The 21,405-nt window shown below is 45.8% G+C and overlaps 11 protein-coding genes across 11 annotated transcripts; 6 read left to right on the forward strand and 5 right to left on the reverse strand.

Annotated features, from left to right (window-relative positions):
• Window positions 1-39: 39 nt before the first annotated feature.
• N7509_004342 (GMC family oxidoreductase) lies at window positions 40-2,099 on the reverse strand (the record flags this gene model as incomplete). Its single annotated transcript, XM_056628979.1, has 5 exons — window positions 40-89; window positions 144-645; window positions 698-1,568; window positions 1,618-1,647; window positions 1,699-2,099. 5 exons carry the CDS (start codon window positions 2,097-2,099, stop codon window positions 40-42), a joined length of 1,854 nt encoding a protein of 617 aa, XP_056491713.1.
• A 1,027-nt stretch (window positions 2,100-3,126) lies between these two features.
• Window positions 3,127-3,571, forward strand: N7509_004343 (EthD domain-containing protein; the record flags this gene model as incomplete). Its single annotated transcript, XM_056628980.1, has 2 exons — window positions 3,127-3,285; window positions 3,335-3,571. 2 exons carry the CDS (start codon window positions 3,127-3,129, stop codon window positions 3,569-3,571), a joined length of 396 nt encoding a protein of 131 aa, XP_056491714.1.
• A 284-nt stretch (window positions 3,572-3,855) lies between these two features.
• On the reverse strand, window positions 3,856-4,771 carry N7509_004344 (RTA1 domain-containing protein; the record flags this gene model as incomplete). The annotated part of the gene is made up of 3 exons (XM_056628981.1): window positions 3,856-4,366; window positions 4,415-4,509; window positions 4,568-4,771. The coding sequence occupies 3 exons, from the start codon at window positions 4,769-4,771 to the stop codon at window positions 3,856-3,858; spliced, it is 810 nt and encodes a 269-aa protein (XP_056491715.1).
• A 496-nt stretch (window positions 4,772-5,267) lies between these two features.
• On the forward strand, window positions 5,268-7,169 carry N7509_004345 (Zn(II)2Cys6 transcription factor; the record flags this gene model as incomplete). The annotated part of the gene is made up of 1 exon (XM_056628982.1): window positions 5,268-7,169. The coding sequence occupies one exon, from the start codon at window positions 5,268-5,270 to the stop codon at window positions 7,167-7,169; it is 1,902 nt and encodes a 633-aa protein (XP_056491716.1).
• Window positions 7,170-7,412: 243 nt separating this feature from the next.
• N7509_004346 (uncharacterized protein) lies at window positions 7,413-8,804 on the reverse strand (the record flags this gene model as incomplete). Its single annotated transcript, XM_056628983.1, has 3 exons — window positions 7,413-7,948; window positions 8,002-8,115; window positions 8,198-8,804. The coding sequence occupies 3 exons, from the start codon at window positions 8,802-8,804 to the stop codon at window positions 7,413-7,415; spliced, it is 1,257 nt and encodes a 418-aa protein (XP_056491717.1).
• A 1,659-nt stretch (window positions 8,805-10,463) lies between these two features.
• N7509_004347 (uncharacterized protein) lies at window positions 10,464-10,871 on the forward strand (the record flags this gene model as incomplete). The annotated part of the gene is made up of 1 exon (XM_056628984.1): window positions 10,464-10,871. The coding sequence occupies one exon, from the start codon at window positions 10,464-10,466 to the stop codon at window positions 10,869-10,871; it is 408 nt and encodes a 135-aa protein (XP_056491718.1).
• Window positions 10,872-10,900: 29 nt separating this feature from the next.
• Window positions 10,901-11,259, forward strand: N7509_004348 (uncharacterized protein; the record flags this gene model as incomplete). Its single annotated transcript, XM_056628985.1, has 2 exons — window positions 10,901-10,970; window positions 11,054-11,259. 2 exons carry the CDS (start codon window positions 10,901-10,903, stop codon window positions 11,257-11,259), a joined length of 276 nt encoding a protein of 91 aa, XP_056491719.1.
• Window positions 11,260-11,313: 54 nt separating this feature from the next.
• N7509_004349 (uncharacterized protein) lies at window positions 11,314-11,679 on the forward strand (the record flags this gene model as incomplete). The annotated part of the gene is made up of 1 exon (XM_056628986.1): window positions 11,314-11,679. One exon carries the CDS (start codon window positions 11,314-11,316, stop codon window positions 11,677-11,679), a length of 366 nt encoding a protein of 121 aa, XP_056491720.1.
• Window positions 11,680-12,502: 823 nt separating this feature from the next.
• N7509_004350 (uncharacterized protein) lies at window positions 12,503-13,552 on the reverse strand (the record flags this gene model as incomplete). Its single annotated transcript, XM_056628987.1, has 1 exon — window positions 12,503-13,552. One exon carries the CDS (start codon window positions 13,550-13,552, stop codon window positions 12,503-12,505), a length of 1,050 nt encoding a protein of 349 aa, XP_056491721.1.
• Window positions 13,553-16,979: 3,427 nt separating this feature from the next.
• On the reverse strand, window positions 16,980-19,096 carry N7509_004351 (Zn(II)2Cys6 transcription factor; the record flags this gene model as incomplete). The annotated part of the gene is made up of 5 exons (XM_056628988.1): window positions 16,980-17,180; window positions 17,511-17,871; window positions 17,919-18,573; window positions 18,628-18,932; window positions 18,990-19,096. The coding sequence occupies 5 exons, from the start codon at window positions 19,094-19,096 to the stop codon at window positions 16,980-16,982; spliced, it is 1,629 nt and encodes a 542-aa protein (XP_056491722.1).
• A 466-nt stretch (window positions 19,097-19,562) lies between these two features.
• Window positions 19,563-21,378, forward strand: N7509_004352 (uncharacterized protein; the record flags this gene model as incomplete). Its single annotated transcript, XM_056628989.1, has 5 exons — window positions 19,563-19,885; window positions 19,935-20,149; window positions 20,205-20,654; window positions 20,713-20,846; window positions 20,911-21,378. 5 exons carry the CDS (start codon window positions 19,563-19,565, stop codon window positions 21,376-21,378), a joined length of 1,590 nt encoding a protein of 529 aa, XP_056491723.1.
• Window positions 21,379-21,405: the final 27 nt, after the last annotated feature.

Raw genomic sequence — 21,405 nt, forward strand, 5'->3', positions numbered from 1 at the left:
GACCTGTGATTGAAATAATGAAAAAATCCAAATCCATCCTTATTGGGAGTTATTGATGATATCGTCTGCGATCTTCTCTGCTAACATGTCTGGCAAGGTCAGTATGATCAGTGCCCTGGGCGGGAAGAGAGCAGGATACATACAAACAGTTGACTGGGGATGACCCGGCGGCAAAATTGGGAACGCACTGGCGTCGACGACGCGCAGGTTCGGAAATCCGATGACTCGGGCCCGGTTGTCGACAACGGCTGAAGGGTCATCTGGGGTGCCCATTTTGCATGTGCAAGAGGCGTGGAAGATTGTCATCGCTGTTTTTCTGATGATACCGAGTAGCTCTGCATCGCTTTGATGCTTCATTCCAGGGAAATATTCTTGTCCCACAAGCACTTCTTTCATCGCGGGGTGTTGGAATGTATTTCGGACACGCCTGTATGCTGAAATTGCCAGTTGCTGATCCGCTTCCGTGCCCAACCAATTCGGATTAATGACTGGGAGGTCGGTCATGCTGGCGGAGCGAATTGTTACATTCCCCCTGGATGTTGGAGCAGTGAGTGATCCGATAATGGTACCGTACTGATTGGGCCATTCGGGCTGCTGATTGTAGGGGTCGGAAAAGTTTCCGACGAAGGCAGATGCTGCAAGGTACTAGTTTAAAGTTAGCCTAGAATACTTGAGTGATGGCAAGTATTGAACTTACCTCAACCTCGGGCCAGTCATCAGGAAACCAGGAGAGATCGCGCTCCGCCTCGACGGACAGACCGGCTCGCCATAGGGAGGGAATCTTTTCAAATGCCAGATAATCCGTTGATGGGTTTGTCAACATGCCATTGTGAAAGATACCGTAACTGGCAAGCTGCTCCGCAAACCAGAAAGTGCTTTGTGCCAACATGCTGAAAGTGCTGACTTTGACCTGGTAGGATGGTCCGAAGAAGACATGATCCCACATGTTCTGACCAACGCCCGGTATATTTGCAATCACTGGAATACCGTGCTCCTGAAGTGTCCTTGCGGGACCGATACCCGAAACCATCAAAAGCTGCGGGGACTGAAAAGCACCGGCGGAGATGATTACTTCTTTTCTTGCCTTGACGGTGAAGTCCCACCACTGACTGGCCCTCACACCGATGGCCCGCCTGTGCTCGTCAAACAAGATCCTCTTGGCTAAAGTATTTTGGTAAATAGTCATCTTCTCCACATGGTTATCGTACAACAGGAAGGCGGCCTCTGAACTGCTTCTAGTTTGATCATACGGGCGGATTGTCATCATGGTAAATTGATGGCCCATCAGTGTACCGCTGTTGAAGTCTTCTGCCTCTGGAATACCCATTGCCGTCAGACCCTTGTTGACCCATCTGGAGAAGGGCATTGCATATCGGGGGAACGAGACATGCAACGGCGAGCCACTCTCCCAGAAGGCAGACTTGTTGTAAGGAGTGTTCGCATTTCCTGACCGGGGATCCGGCTCCGTGAATCTTGCAGTCTTCTGGTAGAAAGGTAGTACGTTGTCAAATCGATAGCTGGGGTCATTGACAGCCTCTGCCCACTTATCCATCGCACCACGAGGGGGACTGTTTCCATTGTCAGCTTCTGTTCAGGGTGCAACAGGCGAGCACATACCGGTGGTAAATCATGTAATTGATGGCGGAGCTTGAGAGAACCCATTAGAAAATCTGGTGATCATGACCAAAGTCAACAGACGTACGATCCTCCCACACATTTCCCTCGGGCATAATGAATGTCACGACTGCTTGCACCCGGCACTCGCTCTGCGACGAATTTCCAATCAATGTTGGTTGCCGTTTTGGGATCGGCACCGATGCCAATGGAGGCAGCCCAGGCACACGAGAAGTCGGATGGGTGGACTCGTAATAGTCGCCTGCCTCAAGTAGAGCGACAGTGAAGCCTTTCTGAGCAAGACGGGAGCCAATGGTGATACCTGCAGTTCCACCACCGACCACAACGTAATCAAAGGTCGAGTCCCAGGGAGGCCATGTTCGGAAAGAGCTACGATATCGAGACTCGTTGGGAGACTGGGTGAGACCGAGGAGACCGGCGAACACCAGAAAGGTAGCCAAGCGAATAAGAACGGCGAAAATCATTGGAATGAAGTGGAGGGGTATTGAGCATTAAGAAGGGTACGATGAAAGAAGTTGAAGTGAGATTCAAGTCGGAAAGGCGAGTTTGTCCTGGAGGGTTCTTGACAGGGTAGGCGCGGTTGTGGTGGTGGATGGCTCCTTCTCAGCACGGACAGACGGAGTTTTATTTAGACAACATTGAGTAATACCAGTATAGTACAGAACAGTATACTATAGTATAGTACTACGGTAGTATACTAGTAGTATATTAACGGTAACTAATATATTACTTGATAGTAGGAAAAATATTAACGATATTTGGAATTAATTGGTAAGGTAGCTTCGAGGAAATAAGCGCTATCGGTAAGACTCGTAATACCCACACGCTCTGTATGACATGCCGTACCATTCGCATAGATTGAAACCACTACTAGTACTAGCACAATACTACTATATAGTACACTATTGAGGTTGGGGCTCTATGTAAAGCATTGGTACGTCCAAGGTTGATCTACAAGTGTTCGAGGCCTCAGGCTGCAAACCAATCCAATTTATGCACGTCGGATCCATCTGCACGAACTAGGTATCCCTGCATAAGACTTGCATGCATGCTTTAGAATACTCGTTCGTAGCCATGACAGGTCTAGTATATCTAATTGAGTTCCATCTTCCGGAGCAATTGTCTAGTACTAACTATTAGTAGCTACCTAGGTAGCAAACAGTCATTGGAGTCTGATTATACCTTTAACTAGCAAGGCTTCCCGAAGTAACCTAGAATAAATCACCAGAAGGCGGGCCTGAATTGAAACCCCAATCTTCGATATACGATTGATCCTTCAAGTGCCAGTGACCAAGTACATGAGAACCAAATGAATCAATGATCTTCATCGTCTTCCCGTGGTGGAGCGGGGTCAAAATGCCCCTCACCTACGTGGCTAGTGTTAAATCTCCTAACCTAGCCTATCTTTTTTCTTTGTCAATGATCGATCAATTTCTCCATCTTAACTTACCCCCTCAGATCAATTCTACTCAGCTATAATTGCAAGTCACAATGACGACGCCTCCTGCCGTACCTGTACAACTTCTCGTCTTCGCCAAGCGAAAGGAGGACCTCACAAAACAAGAATTTGACGACTACTGGCGGGGCCCTCACGCGAAGAAATTCCTCGAATTTAAAATTGTGAAGAAGCATTGTATTAGATATGAACAGGTATGCACCAGCTCCTCGAAAGGAAGTAAAATATTCACCCTTTCCCCAGTACCATGATGACCCCACCGCACGGGCTGATGGCGAGACCGCACTTGGACTGCCACATTCTGGATGGGATGGAGTCGCTTCGTTGACATTTGACTCCGCTGAAGGGGCTAAAGCGGTTTTCGGTGATCCTGAATTCCTTGATTGGGCAACGAACGATGAGCCGCGCTTCTGTGCTGGTCCAAATATCGCGCAGCGAATGATGCTCGTTGGCAACCCTGAGGTCATCTATAAAGCTTAGGATGCCATTGAAAGAATGATAGTGTATCCTTTTCAAGATTGGAACGTGGTTTGAATAATACGTTCTCTGAGACGTTAGATTTCTTGGGATCTGCATAGCCCTATTTTTATGAATACAGTAAAGCGATTGCAGATTCATCACAGACCACGAGCCTTTCTCCAGGAAACAGGGGTTTGAGGGTCCCATGTCCAATTCTTGCTCAAGAGCTCCTTTAAAGTTCCAAATGTTCGACGTGCAATGGATCTTTGAGCAACCTACTCGCGAGCCCTGAAAACCAGACAAAATTAGACGATGGTGCGCTCTTTCTCTTTTTCCTGCTTTTCGGAACAGAAAAAGAGAGATGGACTGAACACAATGAATGCCCCCACTGCTATGGCCATTGGCACCATGTCCAAAGCCACGAGATACCACTCAGTGCGCATCAAATGTCCCTTCCACCCTCCTGATAACTCGGCAATGCGGTATGCATTGCGAAGAAGTACCATCATTGTCGAACCCCACATAGCCACCATGACCGGCCACCCTGTAATCGATAATAGCCGGGTTCCCTTCGTGTGCAGCCTGAAAGCTGTTCCCAAAATCAATACCACAAATACAACGGTATTGCTGAACTGAAAAATGATGCCAGACCGCATTACGCTTGACCCGTGATTGAGCTGGTCATAATTCTGTGCGCTTGACACCAAGACTCCCCCTACAGTTTGAATGGCCAATGAGATGATATCCAGGATTATAAAACCAATCCAAAAGAACTTGGAAGGGATATGGAAGAGTCTGTCTCCGGTGATTTCCACACTGCCTCTGATTAGTGAGAGAATTCCATACTTTTTTCACAGTACTCACATTTTACAAAAAAGGACATAGTCTGCGGCGGAAATGAACACAGGGCTGACGATAAGACTGCAGATTTGGATCATGAACGGCATCCAGTTGGCTGGCTGAAATCTAGTTAGCAGCAAGTACTCACGCACAAGACGTTTAAATAACCTGGCATACCTCGTAATGAGCCCAAAGTCGCCCTCCCCATCCAATGGCCTCTCCCACAGCGGCGAGGGCAAGGGTTATCATCCAGTAGTGCTTATATTTTCCGAAGATAATTTGAATGATGCATGCAAGCATTAGAATGCCAAAGTAGACAGTCCCAAATAGAGCCGCTGGCTTGTTGGGTAGATAACCATAGAAATCAGTTGAGTCGGCCATTATGAGAACTTGAAAATAATCGACAATTTCGTTTAACCATTGTGATTGCCCAGGTGAGAAAGCCTGGCAAATATAGTATTAAAGTAAACGGTGCAACGGAGCTTTCTTCATCGGATCAGGCAGCCAGATTCAGGTTCTTCACCTAGGATATCTTTCTATTTGTTAATCCACGAGTGTTGGTAGAATGTCCGCGAAATGGCCGCGTTATACCCGCCAGTCATTTCCTAGTGCAAGTATACTGTTGCACAAGAGAGAAGATAGACCAATCAGCGTCATCAAACCCATGCACAATTAGTAAACATTTTTTTATGAATTTATGAATTTGACCGCTTTTAACCCAGCAACTCATCCAACCTGAGATTTCTACCGCGTAATCACCGCGAAAGTCCCGTCTCCAGAAATAGTATGTACTTTTCATCCTTAACTCAATTGCAATCGCCGTCAGACTCTGCCCCCAGCGTTCAAGATTGACGGAGAAAATTCGGGAATTCTAAAAATGCCAGTGCGACTCAAACGAGGACTGCCGCGAGAATCCTGCGACTTTTGCCACGGGCGAAAGATCAAATGCGATCGGCCACTGCGTGCAAAAGAAGGACTTACCTCCTGTTCACAGTGTGCCCTACGTCAAAGTCCTTGCCGTTTGGATGATCCGACGGAGACACGTACACGTTCGCGTGCTCGCGATATTGCCCGCGGAGGTAAGACGGGCATAGCTTTAGGCGATGGTGGCATAATACCGCGCGATGATACCTTTGCTTCAGCATCTCACCCCGAACCTCTCCAGACACGGGAAGATGACCAGCCAGATTTAATAAATGATCCCGATATTATGTTCGATGAGAACTTTCTTACTCTGAGCCGTGACAACATCTTCTTTCTGGATCAAGTTTTCATGGACGACAATGGAGGAGCAGAATGGCTTGCCGATGATCAGGGTGTTAATGCTACTACTGGTACTATTGATGAAAGCCTTTCCGGCCTGGGCGAACAACAAGCGCAGCACTCGACGGAAATACCGTCTTGTACAGACGGTGTTACAGATTCAAATGCCACTTTTACTACTGCAATAAATTGCTACTTCAAGTTTGCAGCCCCATGGTTGCCAATTCTCCTGGAAGACGCCTTCTGGGAGGACTACCGCAACGGACGGGCCAGCCATGTTCTCGCCTCAGCTGTAGCCTGTCGTGGTATGCCTTTCACCGCACTTTCCGACAAATGGAACCTTCAGCAGCGATTTGCTAGTGATTTCCGAGAGGCATATCTCAGTGCTCGGAGCACTGCTTCCGATGATGGTTCAATTAGACTCGATGATCTCGAAGCGCTGGCGCTCATGGTTAATTTCGAGTATGATGATACCGATACTCCGCCTCTTCATTTAAATCTGGGAAGATTATTTTTAAAGCATGAATCGCTGGTCTTGATGACGTTACAGTCGCGTATCCAGGATCGTGTTTCCTCGAGTTCTGACCCAATGGTGTCGTTGGCGAGAGCTCGGGAGCGACGCGTGCTTCTTTACTGGCACGTCTATGGCCTTGATGCGTTTCACTGCTTGGATCGAAAGCAGCTCTCTCTGATTCCCGACAGGACCACAAGTGAAAATGGCAATCTGCCTCCACATGAGGCTAGAGACTTTCTCGACGCTGTCCTTGAACTTGCAGTCATTGCCCGAAAGGTTTTGCAGCGACTGTGCAGTGAATTGGCAAAACGTTCTGGTGTTGAGCCCAACGATGTGGATGACCTATATGGACAAATCTATCACTGGAGGAATCACACTTGTCCTCCGCATTTACGGAGGCATGAAGAAAGTCTAGGGGTATTGGCGACTCATGATAATGACGAGGATTACCCGACTGGGATGCAGAGACACATTCAACTTCATCGGGCTGTGCTATGGGCATTAGAGATTAATTGTTTGATGCATGTTGAGTGCGCTGTATCTGACTTTGGCATCCGAGACAGTGGGAAATTGCGAGCAGACATAACTGCAGCACGTGTGAAATATGAATGCCTACGTGCTTTGAACGACACCATTTCCATATGTCACTGGATTGATCTGCACACCCTCAGCGACGAAGAGGGCAAGCAGCACTCTCTAGTTGATCTCGCGCCGTTGGCCTTGCGCAATGTTTGTGCCGGGCTATGTTATTGGTCATGTCAAAATTTGAAGGACACAAATTCAACTCAAATATCCAAAACGCCTGCCCTTTTGGACAGGAGGGAAACCCGAATCGATGGAAGGAATAACATAATAGACGACCGCATACAGAATGCAAAGCTATTGCGAGATACAGCTGCAAAGGCAACATCCCACAGAGACACGGCCGATATCGTCGAGCGACTCGACAAACAAATCGCCATGTTCAAGGCAAAGTTGAGTAATGCCTCAGGAGATAATTGATTAAGATTCCACGCCTGCCTCGCTGCTTATATTAACTACTTATGGATAGTCTTTCACAATATTATGAGTGGAATTTGCTATTAAGAATAGAATACTTTAAAACACATAGGCTCTCCTTGGGCATACAGATAATACTAGTACATACTAAGCGATAGCTGTACACGGCAAGAACTTCATAGGGACCAGGTCTTGGGACATATGCAACCCGTATTCTTCACACATTCTCCACACATTCTCCCCGCATTATTCTCTCACCGGATCGAATAAGATCTCAATGTATGATTTGCCCCCCCCATATCTCTTGCGATTAAGGGAGTGATTGTACAGTGCTGTAGAACTACGCCAGATGCCAAATTCATGCCGGTACGGTTCTCGTATCTGATCGTATGAATATCCCTGTCCCACGTAGTCGGAAATGAACTTGGAACCCTCCTGTCTCTCCTTCGGAGTTCTCTTGATGCGGCACCCGGCGGTTGAAACTGGGGTGGGGGGTCTTTCTGGGATGACTGAGTCCTGGGTGAGAGAGGTAGATGCTCCAGGGGAGGGCATGATGGCAGAACCGGTGGATGGTTCCTTCATGGTGCCGCTTTCGGTCGGTGTCGATGTTGGGGATTCTGCTCCTGTCGCGTTTGGGCTGAAAGTGCATAGCCCGTCGAAAGTCTCCGATTCTTCGGCATTGAAAGGGATTTGGACTTCATTTGTGCTGAGGTGGCTTTGCGATGACTTTGGACGAAGCAAGGGTGACTGTATGCGAGGTTTCTTATTTGCATTATCTGGCTCTGAGATGAAATGTCAGTTAGAATATCGCCGTGCTGCAGATCCTCATACTTACTCGAATCTTCATATTCTCTTTTCATGAGTGAAAAGCCCTTCGGATACAACCCGGCCTCGCCATTAAGATATTCTTTGATCTCTTCTTCGCGGTGTTGCAAATCGACCTCGAGTTCTAAGAACTTCTCGAGCGCTTCAATATTTGTCAGTATCGGGCGAAAAAGGAGGTATCTCCTGGAAAAGGAACCGAAACATACCTGGCTTAAAAAACTCGACGATCTCTCTCTTCTTTTCGGTCGCATACAATTCATCCTGCCAATCCGAGCGGGTCGGTATCTCACAGCTGCAGTACCCTTCCAGACACTTGTATTCATCCCTAGTGACTGTCGCGATGTAGTCACCCAAACGACCCTTGTAGTGAGCGGGGCCAATTCCACATGGACAGCGTTTGAAAACACCGCGTCGGAGGCCGATGATTGTTCGAATCCAGTTTGGGCGCTCACCAGGACTCTCTTTATTCATCTCAACGGGGACGACTGCTGCGCCATCCTTTTTGGTGTTAAAGCTGATTGCCTTGTTTGCCCAACTTCCCCAGGTATCGGCAGCGGGGTCTTGGAGAACAAAGCTCTTCTTCTCTTCGACGATGATCTGGCTCTCGTCGATAAATTGGCAAATTGTCTGAAGGGCTCTCTCGATGGTGTCTGGACTGCTGATACTGGACTTCTTGGGCGGGACGAACAAATCCCAGTCGGATGTTCTGAGTCGTGATGCACAGTCGAGCGAAATACTCCGTCCAATTAGGCTCGGTGGGTGTGGTTGCTGGCTGCTTGTCATTTCGTCGCTATCAGGAATAACGGTCTCCATTTTTCCTGCTGGATCGAACTGGTGTGATAAAGTGAGGTAAGGAATGAAATCGTGGTTGTCGGGAGTGGAAGAGAGAGGGTTTCGTTGCAAGCTTCACATTATTCATCTCATGTTGAGCGTCGAGGGAAGTGGTTAGCGGGGAGTGGGAAATGGGAAAATCAACAGAAGTGAGAGTTGATGTTGATGGGTACCTGCAGGTGTTGAGGTTCACCTGAAGTTGTACATTCACTGCCGTTTGACCAGGTGACCCGCCATGTTAGTAGTAGTAGTAGTATGCGCAGGACTTGGATAGACATGGATGACTATACATCATGATAGTCGCAATCGACCCAGTGTTTCTACTAGTATCACCCAATAGCAATTTAGAGTGAGGGCTAATTTGGGTAGTGTGAGTACCAAATATATGACTGGGTAGGATGCCAAGTACTGAATAGTAGTAGTGGGTTATCGATCTGCAGTATAACTGCCTCGTGCAACTTGAAGTACTTGGATACCTGCAACTTGGGAGAAATGATCAATACATCATGATTATCTCGAGCTCGAAAGTACATATGCAAAAAGCAAAAGGATTATGTTTGACAACACCAAGCCCAAAACATCGCAACCAGGATCGACAGCATTCAAATCTCCGAGTCCTATCTGTCATGACTCGACTTCAATCACTACGCCTCTTGATCCACTGGCAAATTATTGGTATTATTTTCACGTCTACATTGGTATTTGGACTATTTACCAAATATTTCCATGTTTGCTCTGCCAACAAAGAAAGTCAATAGGTCCAAAATGGAGGAGCCAATGAGCATTCCAGCCTCCACACTAGTTACTACATGGGAATAGCAAACCCTGTTGGTTGTAACCAATCAGAAAACTAGAATTGGGTCGAATCCTGGCAGATTTGACAGGTGATAAGGTGCAAACGAATATCCACCGTGAGATCTGTGTGCTAAACCGTTCAGCTTGTACCGCCACTTAGTTTTTCTTTGTTCACTGTAGAATTACAAGATCCGTCCACGGGTGTTGGCAAGCTTGTAAACAAACATACCCCCTGGAAGGTTTCAGGTAAATTTTCGTTTTTATCCCCTAGTCCTTGCCGTTGGATTCATATTGCCCTTTTCTATCTCTCCTGCCATCCTCAGTGCCAAATTTTGAACCGTCTTGCAATTTTAATTCCTCCCCATGCAGACCGACCAGCTCGAAGACCGCAAGCCCGTGCTGGACAGGAATGGTAATATCACTAGTACAAACGGTACACACACCATCTCAGACCAAAAGAATACCCCCTTAGCTTGAGATGGCCTGACCCGGTTGTGCGGCACACAGAGATCATAGACCTAACTACTCCTCCTCCCTCAGACAACTGCCCTCCCGCAATACCGATCCCTCGACCAAACACCGAAGCAACCGACGAGATGCAACAAGATGAAAGCCAATTGAGGACGGAGCTTACTGATGCTATTGATGGATCTTCTTGCATTTCCGAGCCCGTGCCACGAGGATGTGATTGTGATTTGTTCCACGAGCGGAAACCAGTACTGTGAGCAGGGCAGACTTGCTCGGTTTCTTTCGGGGCATCTGCACCTTTATGAAGGAATTTCAACCCGTCATCCAGCAGAAGGGTAGTTTTATCCTGCAAGATCGGATGAAGGATACGTGGGGACGATGGTCAACAAAGTACTGGCCCAAGTCTTTGGAAAGGAAGGCCCACATGCCTACCACTGGGACAAGGATAGCGACGCTGAACCTCCGAATTGGACGCAGACGATCTTGGCTCGGGGATCTGATAAGTTCGGACGTCCTCAAGGGGAGAATGGCGGAAATCATTACAAGGGGTATGTGGGGGCATACAGAGTCACCTTAACCGACGCGGAGTACAGACGCTTGGAAGGATATTGTACCAGTGAGATTCCGACTCAGTCAGATTGGTCTTGCGAGCTGAAAGAATCGGAGGGAATCTTAAATGACTTTGCTGATGGAATGCGATGTATGTATGCTCATCTGATTCAAACTCCTCTGGTCCTAACCGCCTGTGAAGCCATAGGGACTCTCGACAGTTCCGAGCTGCCCTGAAAATACGGAATAAAGAAATCAAAGAAAATATGAAGCCCGAAATAGGATCTTTATTCCCGAAAGGATCTTTGCCCCCAAAGCGAGCCTTCGAATACAACGGTAAGTACCATGGCATGGAAATTGATGGTGCTCACTTCATATACAACTCACATTGAGGCATACCTGGCCTAATCTAATTAAAGAGGCCGGTCAGGAAACTGAAGAGACTCGACGACGAGCGGCACGAACAAGAATTTCGCGAGCTGGAGAGCCTCGTGTTGGAATTTCAGCTGATCGTGGAAGTGACAATGAAACTTCAGGATTGCATGATGGCGAAAAGGACGATGATACCTACAGACCATTTGAATACGGTCCAGGTCCAGTTTTGACACCACAATCGGAACCATGAATGACCCTTGGCAGAGCTATTGAAGAGAGGACACCTGTTTTATACAACTTCCCAATGGTTGAAGAGCCAACGACTGAAGAGTCTTCATTGCCCCAAGAACGTTTGCCAAGCGAAGCTCCATCAACGGACAATCTCAATGCCCCGAGAGGCTCTATCCCAAGGTCTACCAAGGCACACAAGGTCAAGAGATCGCCGCGCGAGTTTAAATTTGGCGCGGCCTTTATTGACGACCTTCTGAAGAACTTCCAGCATTTGAAGGAAGAAGAGCGATGGGAGAAGGTTATCCCACTTTATGCGAAACCGTTTAGGGTTCTGCGCAATGTGTCAGGATTGCAAGGCATACATCGCCCCTTCAGGGTGCAGAAAGAGCTGGGAGACTGCTCAGGTCCTCCCAGCTCTCCAAAGCAGTCAAATTTATGAGATATTCTGACGAGATTCATTGCTCAGGAGGTGTTCTTATAGTATATTTTCAAAAAAAAGCCCCCAAGCAATCGGAGATGTTGATGATCACCATCGATTCGGATGTAATAGGCACAAAACGATCCTTTACGCGGACGAAATTATCGGCCAAGATAGTCACCGTAGATTGTATCTCCGAAAAGGCCACCATAACTCCGGCCCCATTCCTCAAGATGTAGAGAAGTACTAACCAACAGTCTTATTGGTTTCTTATAGCGCTTGGATTCACAAACTGATCAACCTGATAAAGTGTAGCAGATATTAAAACGGATGTACCGCATTTCCATTCTTACTTCATTTGACAAATTATTGGATGCTCGACCAATGCTGTATATTCATCATGATCTAGAAATAAAGTTAATAGCTTCTGTGGCTATATCACCAGGCTAACTGGGTTGCCAAGCTCTAGAACGAGCAACAAAGGCGATCCAATCAACTCACACCAAGAACAAATTCCTTCTGGATCCTTCAATAAATTTCCCCAACCCAGATCGTCAACTTTTGTTTACAAATTTCTAAATATCTATTTTCTTCTTTGCTCGACCGAGATTGGGACTTTCGGGAATACATCGTCCTAGACTCGGAGCTGTCAAATCAGTATAGAAAAAGGAATACAACCGAGGGAATATAGTAGTAAAATGCCAAATACTGGAATACTGGAGTCAGGACTGCAGATATGCAGGTACGATTAACAATAGAGCAAAAAGAAGCTGTGTAATGATAAAATCTAACAGAAAGAATAAGCCAACCGCCAGCAGGCGCCATCAACAGCAACTGACAGATTCTATTCCATCTCACCAAATTGTATGTTCCAAACACGATACGCAAACTCGATCAAATCCTGGGTTCGGATGACGAGGTCTTTGTCTTCGTTTGATTGGCGGGGGCGACGGAAGATTTGATGGAAGGGGATTATTATGGTCGGGTCATGAATGTTAGGCCCGAAATTGATCTTTCTGCTGGATCTCTTGATGACCATGTGTTTTGTGGTCTTGGGTCGGCAAGTGGTGGGATCCCACTCCCATGTGTCAATTGTGATCTCAGGCTTCTTGACATTGAGATTCATTCCGATGGCCACGTTGGCCTTGTATCTCGCAGGGTCTAACCACCAGTGCGAACTCCGTCTTGTCTTGGCGGGGCTGTCGGAGTATCCAACCTCCAGTACAACTGATGGTGTTTTGGGAGAACCTGGGGGAGGTCTAAAGGGACCCCACGCCCCATCTGCTTCCTTCGTTTTGCCATCTGGAGCAGTCATAGTGGCACTTCCCCAGAAGCCAAGGTATTTTCTGAGACCCGCATTTTCCATACTCGACTGCATAATCAAGTCAAATTCCCGGATGGCACTTTCGTGGGCAGGGACTGGCATTTTGGCGATAAGAATATGTGTAAAAGGGTTATACGATAAACGAGTGTGCCGTATAGTTTCTCTGCAGAGGAATTCCGTTTCGAATGAGCGTGGATCAACAATAAAAATAATGTATTGGCTCCCTGGTTCGTACTGCAGAGATTCTCTGTTGTGTTGACTTCCATCTGAGCTTTGTTGACAGGTCCTATTGTTTAGAGGCTGACTATGCCGGCAGGGACGACCACCAGCATCCTCCTCATGGGAATCTAGATGAGGTATAGCACCATCATCACCACCACCATTATCATCATTACAGCCTGCCCATTTAGAATCTCCTCTTTGCAAGCTGAAAGTTCCAAGAGACGCGTAAAGACGAGTGATGTGGCAATCCATGATTTGAGAAAAGTCATCCATACCCTCGTAGTTATAAACCCTGACCGAAGGGGGTAATCCCTCAACAGATATTTCGTCAGATAGGGCATCATTCATCATATCCGTATTGCTTCTCATTTGACTCTCATGTAGTGAAAGAGCGCTGAATATCCCTGGAGGTCGATGAGATATTCCGCTGGGCGGGATTGGTGGTTCAGAAAACTACGTCATTGTGATTAAACACTCCGGCCTTTTTAACCACAATCAACCGAGTAGCACTGGGTACGGTAGACGAGGCGTCTTGGCAATCCAATAATGACTGAGAGTAATAGTCGTGGCGTTCCGAGCGTACTGGCCACATAGAATTAACGTCCATATCGAATTATTTTGCAATTCCACCTATTTTGCACGCTTACCATCCACCACTATGCCTAAATTTGATGAAATTCGCGAATCTCGTGTAATTAAAGCTTGCGCAGCCGCTCGTGCTGTTAAAAAACCCAATATCAAGTGTATTGCACGCGAATTTGACGTGCCTTATGGGGTGCTCCACGGGCGTATCAAATACGGAAGAACGTTACTTTGTGGCCGCAATCCTACCAATATAGCGTTGACGAAGGCTTAGTATCGTGTATTGCAGGACTGGATTGACTATATGCAGTGTCATTATATGTTATTAATACCTGCAATAGTAGAAGTATACACCAATTGCTTAATTACGTATGCTGAAAAACCTCAATCACCAGTTTCGCATATATAGGTATATCGTTTTATAGAACAGTTATTACTATATAAAAGACTTGCCCTAGTACGATAAAAAGTTAAGGATATCAAGTATATTAGTACTAAAGGAGCTAGAGCTCTTGAACTGTAGTATAACAATCTTATAAGGGTTACCAAAACCCTTCCGCTGTACTTGGTATATAACTTTGATGAATATAGTTTATAATCTGGTAAGGAAAAGTCTCAGAATATCATAAGTGGTATAGAATACCGTTCAGATCTGCCTGAAGTAGAGTATTCAGAAAATATTATAGTACTTAAATGTATTACTATAGATGGCTCTTTGATTCCTCTACTCTATATTTTTAAAGGATTAACTTTCTAGGAAAATTAATTTTATATATTGTAGTGGGGATTCCTGCTCTCAACGTTGGTATCTCAGAGTTAGTTAGTTAAGTTATGTGATTAGGGCCTTAGCAATAAGGCTGCTATTTAGTTCAAGGAGGATAAATAGTTTCGTTCTAGATTATCAATTCAATATGTATGTTCCCCCTTATAAAAATATTCTACTGAGGCTACTGAGGTTGCGGTATCGGTATACTGCTTATGAAAGGTTCTGTTATTCGTTCTGGTATTCGTTCTGTTAATTCTCTATAGCGTCACGCTTACCTATTGTCTCCTTACACTCTGTAAGTGTAGTGGTGTTATCTCTTCGCAATCGACCCGTCTGCCAACACAGACAGCCTACAAGCATTGCCATCTTTTATATAGCGTCCCCTGGAAGGCTTGATTAACAAAAGAATAGCTGAGAACGAGAATAATACCAGTGTAAGAGTAGCTATAGCGTTTAACCCTGAGAAAATACGACAATCAGATACACTATAAAAGGTAGAGAGTAGCTTAATCCTAGGTAGGATCAGCCAATTAAATATTCGAAATATCAGCTAAAAAGAATATCGGAGTATCCCGTTCTGCTGAGTATATGTAGTTTCTATAATCAACACTTGCTAATTAGCATACTAGAGATGCTATAGCACTAGAAGGATTTTTATAAATAATACTAAGATAATTATATAAGATAGCGGTTTAGAGATACCCTAGCATTAGCTATGCCTGGCATTCAGTACTGTCTAATATTCTGTTATCATTTATATTACGTTATTTACTAGGGAATATAGGTAGCTCTTCGTTAGGAATCAAAGGGTTAGTTTCTTCTGAATTATTACTGAACAGATTGCTATCAGAACAGTATCCACCGTCAACTGCTATATCGTTATTGTTATTACTATAGAGTACTAAGTCTCCTATTCCCTATTCTGTATCTTCTTTATCATCATTATCTATTTCTGTTTCTGCTTCTGAATTATCCTATTAGACTGAGTTATTTTCTAATATTATATCTGTTTATTCTTCTTGTTCTTCTATATCTAGTTTTCCTATAGGAAAATAATCTTCTGAAACTATAGCTATTAATAACAGTAGAAGTAATAGTAAACCTTCTAGTAATATAGCTATACCTATTACCGCTACAGAACAGTTTACTTAGTTTTATAAACTGCTTCCTAAAGCTTCTAGATCAATAATTAGAGAACTCTCTCGTCCTATCAGTCCTAAAACCGCTATGAGACTGCCTCCTTAGTCTCCTCCTCCTCCTCTGCTGATAATGCTATTGTAAGATCCTATACTGCCTAATATTGATAAATATAAACCACTGCCTCTGTTACCTTCTTCTAGACCTAGTATTGCTCAGGACAAACTATTACAGTATACAGAACCTATATCTAAGTCTCCACTACCACTACTACAAAATAAATATCTACAGTAACCTCTATATATACCACAATATACAATATCTTACTCCCCTCCTCTACTGCTAGTACTAATACCTATAATAAGTCTGATACCTATTCTAGATACACTAGGTACTCCTATCTTTAATAAGGCTAATATATCCGAATTTCTAAGGAAGCTAGAGAATATATATAAGCAAAGCAGAATTAATTCCAATCATACGATTATTATAGACCTACTCTTATAGTATTACTTATAAGCTATACGCAGATAGGTTGAAAGTCATAATACGTAGAAGAACAGAGATTAGCTAATATTTCAAAAGGAATTCTTAGAGCATTACTATAACTGGGATAACGAATAATTAAGATATAATAGGAGATATCTTAACAAGCTCGCTAATAACGCTTAATCAACAAATAATAAAATCAGACACTATCTTGCGCCAAGCTGGGCTTGGATGACAACCTAAGCTCGATTACCAAATGCAAAAAAAGTAAGATCATCACTAACTATCCAGTAGCTAACGTGTTTCATGGGTAATCCGGCCACCCGAGCTGGCCGGCCACCCAAAACACCATATTAAAAGCGATAAATTACAATTTGATAGCTCAACAACCATAGTAATTCAAAGCTAAATATTGAAGTTCTATAACCTCTATCATACCCTTGTCACAAAAACCGAAGGAAAAAATAGTCTGGATATATATATCTCGCGAAATATCTCCTTTTTGACAAAATACACAAATTACAGTGTATTTAATGGTAATCTGATAAATAAATCAATAATATTAATTAAAACTGAGATATATTGCTCTATACCTTGCAATAGAAATATCTGATAAAATATAGACCGAAAAAAGGTATGGTTGTTGAGATATCGAATTATAATTTATCGCTTTTAATATGGTGCTTTGGGTGGCCGGCCAGCTCGGGTGGCCGGATTACCCATGAAAAACGTTATTACGTGATGACGCGCTAAGGCTTTGAATGACAGGCTTTGTCGAGTGTTTACGTTAGCATTATCGATCTACTCGAATGCTGGGAGACTCAGGAAAAGCCTCGCATTTTCCGCAACAGGAAGAAGCTCTCCAAATACATCAAGGCTGGCAAAATGTTCCACCGCGACATCGCCAAGCAGGACAAGGTCCTCCGTGTTCTGCTCAAGAAGCTCGTTTGAGCCGGGCACCAGCCCAACCAGCCAGGCAGAGCCCAATAAGCCTTCGACATTCTAGGCCGCTGACCGGGAGCGACAAATTCATGTGTTCGTACGACAAAATAATCTAGGTGGTTCGCGCGAGAGTTGCCCGGGTGGGTAGGGGAGGTTCAAGCCTTCCCCGGGGCCGGATACCCCGATAGCGCAACCTGCAGTTTTCAAAAATCTAGCGATTTCCTTTTTTTTATTTGCCGGTAAATACTTTACTCACATTCGTATGGTCGTATCTTAATTCAAAAGGTTCATTCTTTGATTTCTATGAGGCCGTAAGTTCCAAAATCGCAATCATGATAAAGACAGTTCAATCCCATCTTGTTGTATAATATCAAGCCAGTCAACACGCACGGACGAGCTAGATGATTTCCGCGCAATTCTTAAGCGCCACAGTTTCTCCAAGACTGATAACGCCACTTGCACATTTCTAAATCCCCGTGACTCAATCATATCGAGCATTCTATCCCTAATGATCTTGATATGTGATTCGTCCGTTGCCTCCCCTCCAGCGAGGAATATCGGGAAGAGCAATGTGCATTCAGGCAAACTTCGAGTTGGCATTTGCTCGATACTTTCGACGATAGCCGCAGCTTGGGCTGTTGCTTTTGATGAGAGACCTTCTGCTTGGGTGGGAACGCTCTCCGTTGCGAGCGGTAGAGGTGTATGAGTGCCGAACTTCGGTAAGTCTCCGCTAATAATCTCAATGATGTATCTGCGGATGCGGGACATGCCCAAAGATCCAGTCTGGCTTCGAGTGACAGAAATCTGGTCAGGATTTCAGCTCGTTCGAATTCCTCGTGAACACTATTTGTGTGATGATCGAATGCGAAGTTGTTGTCGGTCACGGTTTGGACTCCCAAGGTAATGTTCTTAATATCTTCATTCAGTGCAGTTATTTCCGAAATGATTTCGAGAATCTCCGACGCAAGACCGAAATGCGAGTCTGGCAGTCTAGGCTCATCGAGTCGAAGGAAATGATGCGAACTCAAGAGCGGTGCTTGGTCTCGCGCGACGGCCATGACAATATCCCGATAGGCAAAGTTCCGAAGCAGCCAGCGTCCCGAATGCGCATCCTCGAATGGTTTCAGTAACTCAGTTGTGGATGAACCTTTAAGGACTGCTGTGGATGTGTTGGCCGAGATAACCCCGGCAGCGCCGACTAGATGCTGATACCAGGCGGCTCCGTTATCTGACATGATGCTCTCCAATGAGCACAGGACCAAGGACATGGCGAGATTGGCCTCAATATTTGTGGGGTCTGATTCGAGGGCACCGCGGAGACCACTCAGTGCTCCACATCGGTTCTGAATTGCCACTTGCTGAAAGGAGTGGTCCCTCAGTGATAGGTGTGCGGAGGACCACGCGATCAGCGTGTTTAGCAAGGGTGGGCTGTGCATGGCCATGGGCAGAAATACTAGGTTTTGCATTAGGAACTGGCACCACCAGAGATGGACTGCTGATCACTCACCAGATAAGAAAGAATTGTTCTCAATGTTGGTCGTTAGAAGATGCGTGAAGGTCTGTGTGTAATATCGGAGGAAGTGCCGGCGGCTCGACGGGGACGTGCAATCGGCATGTTCATCAACCCAGAATAAAACGGGATCTGGGTTATTGAACAGTCGAAACGGGCTGTTTGATTCGTCCTCAGCTGGCACCACCGACTTTACGCTCTGCTTATCTTGAGCAACGGATCTCGGCTCTTCCCATTTGCACTTATAGTTCAATCGAACGCATTCTCTGCACACAGGATAACCTAGATCACATCGTTTTTTCCTAAACGGCAAGTTAGACACATTCGCACGTTCCACTCGATTCCACTGGGGTAAATACCGTTGACGACATGTCAGACACCCCGTCCGTTCTCGGGTGGTCCCTCGCTTCTTGATGACCCGCCGCGGCACGGGCGGCCGAAGAGATGATACTTCTTGCTCCGACATGACTATTCACACCACACAGGCCAGGTTCGAGAGAGCTCGAGGCCGAGTCAGGGAGATCAAATACCAGGCTGGCGCTAACAGCGGAGATATGCATCGAGAGCATCATGGGGATAGACAAGAGTCACACCTTATCAACCCCGTGCGGGGAGAGCGGTATTTGCCGCTTAATCTTTTGTGTGGAGACCAATCGGAGGTCGAGCGCTAACAGCGCAGAGGATTCATCCAATGAGAAGACATGATTGGAGATACTTTCCTTCATCCTCCCCGGATCTCGCATCTTCTGTGTGGATTTTGTGGGTTTTCTGCCAAGCTGCTTATCTTGTCACCAGGGTACGAAGTGCTCACCAGGGGCCTTGGGGAGACAGGTCAGCCATGGCTGTCGTCAATTCTGATCTATTTATGAGCTATGGCCCCGGAAATGATTTGACCTGGACGCAACTTCAGAAGCGTCTGCGAAATTTCCAATATGCACCAATTCGAAGATGACCGGGAGCTTGAGGCTCGTGGCTACAAGCGTGAAATGCCGAGACAGTTCTCGGTATTCAGTCTAGTTGCGCTCTCGTTTAGTCTGACATGCACCTGGTCCGGGACTGGATCGTCAATGGGCATTTCAATTAAAGAAGCATCAGCAGCAGGGACACTATGGTCGATTCCGGTAGCGGCCCTCATGACATTCATTTTGTCAGCTGGAGTTGCAGAGCTGGCTTCCGCGTATCCTGTCGCTGGCGCTCAATACTATTGGGCATTTTTCCTTGCTTCGGACAATTATCGAGCCTTTGCCTCATATATGTGAGAAATCCCGGTCTCCTGAATCAACGTGAAGCTAATCGGTACGCAGGAATGGTTGGCTGAGCATTCTTGGATGGTGGCTGGCCAGTGCAGCAGCGTGCAATTTCATAGCATCTTTGATTTTATCAATTGCCTACCTGTGGTACCCAGAGTATCAAAGCCAGAACTGGCACGAATGGCTGGTCTATCTCGGCATTGTCTGGCTTGCTGTGGCATTGAACACTTTTGGCTCCCAGCTTCTCCCATTGTTCAACCGCTTCAACTGTAAGCAACAATTCTTCTCTCTATAACTCACACCTCGCTAATCAATTGCAAACAGTCATCCTCGCATTCTCTACTCTGACCGCCACAACAATAACTCTGTTCGTCTGTAGCAGAAATAACCATGCCCCAGCTGAATGGACATTTGCCGACACAACAAATGAAACGGGCTGGCCTAGCAATGGCTTTGCTTTCATGCTTGCTGTCAGCAACGCCGTCTACGCATTCCTCGGTACTGACTGTGGAGCCCATCTATGTGAAGAGATTCGTAATCCCGCTCAAAATGCACCCAAGATTATCTTGTATCCTATCCTGATTGGACTGATAACCGCATTTCCTTTTGCATGTGCTTGCATGAATGCGATCACTGATGTCGATGCTGTGTTGAATACTCCATCTGGCCTCCCTTTGATTGAAATTTACTATCAAAGTACACAGTCGAAGAGTGCCTCTTCTGTTCTCCTGGCAACTTTCGCAATCTGTTTCTTCGGTTGCAGTGTCGCTAATGGTTAGCTAACTGCCCCTCCCTTTCTCTTTCGACAGCAAGACTAATCAAATACAATCAGGCACCACCTGTTCGAGGACCCTCTGGGCAGTTTCTCGCGACAACATGCTACCATTTAGTAAAATCTGGTCGAAGATTGACCCCACCTTCCAGATACCACTCAACGCGCTGCTGCTTTCTGGCACTGTTATCTCGGTATGAAATCTCCTACGAAATGGTTTGTTTTTTTTGATATCACCTAATCCGGTTCACTTCTCAGCTCTACGGCCTCATCTTCTTAGGTTCCTCGACTGCCTTCTCAGCCATGGTTGGCGCAGCTGTTATCTTTTTGCAGACATCTTGCGCTCTTCCACAAGCAATTCTGCTATGGCGAGGTAGAGATAATGTCCTTCCTGAAAGACCCTTCTCTCTAGGGCGATTTGGTCCAGTCGTCAATTTCCTGGCAGTCGCCTGGGTTATTTTCCTTGATGTTATTTCCTGCATCCCGACGGAGCTGCCAGTGACTAAAGAGAACATGAACTATATCTCGGTTGTTTCCATTGGTCTCACCAGTATCGTGCTTCTTATCTATGTCTTCAGCAAGAAAGGGAAGTACCTTGGACCTAGAATGCCGAGTGAAGAAATCGGCTTAGATGGCGATGCCATCGCAGGAAAGGAAGGTCAGGAATTTGGCGAGTACGAGACGACTGATTGCGATAAAGATCCTGCCTCGTTTAACAAAGAATAAACTTTAGATAGCCAATTAGATTTAGGG

This window comes from Penicillium cosmopolitanum (assembly GCF_028827165.1).
Source record: "Penicillium cosmopolitanum strain IBT 29677 chromosome Unknown utg000005l:1.0-4006212.0:1.0-4009387.0, whole genome shotgun sequence".
NCBI classification, from domain to species: domain Eukaryota; kingdom Fungi; phylum Ascomycota; class Eurotiomycetes; order Eurotiales; family Aspergillaceae; genus Penicillium; species Penicillium cosmopolitanum.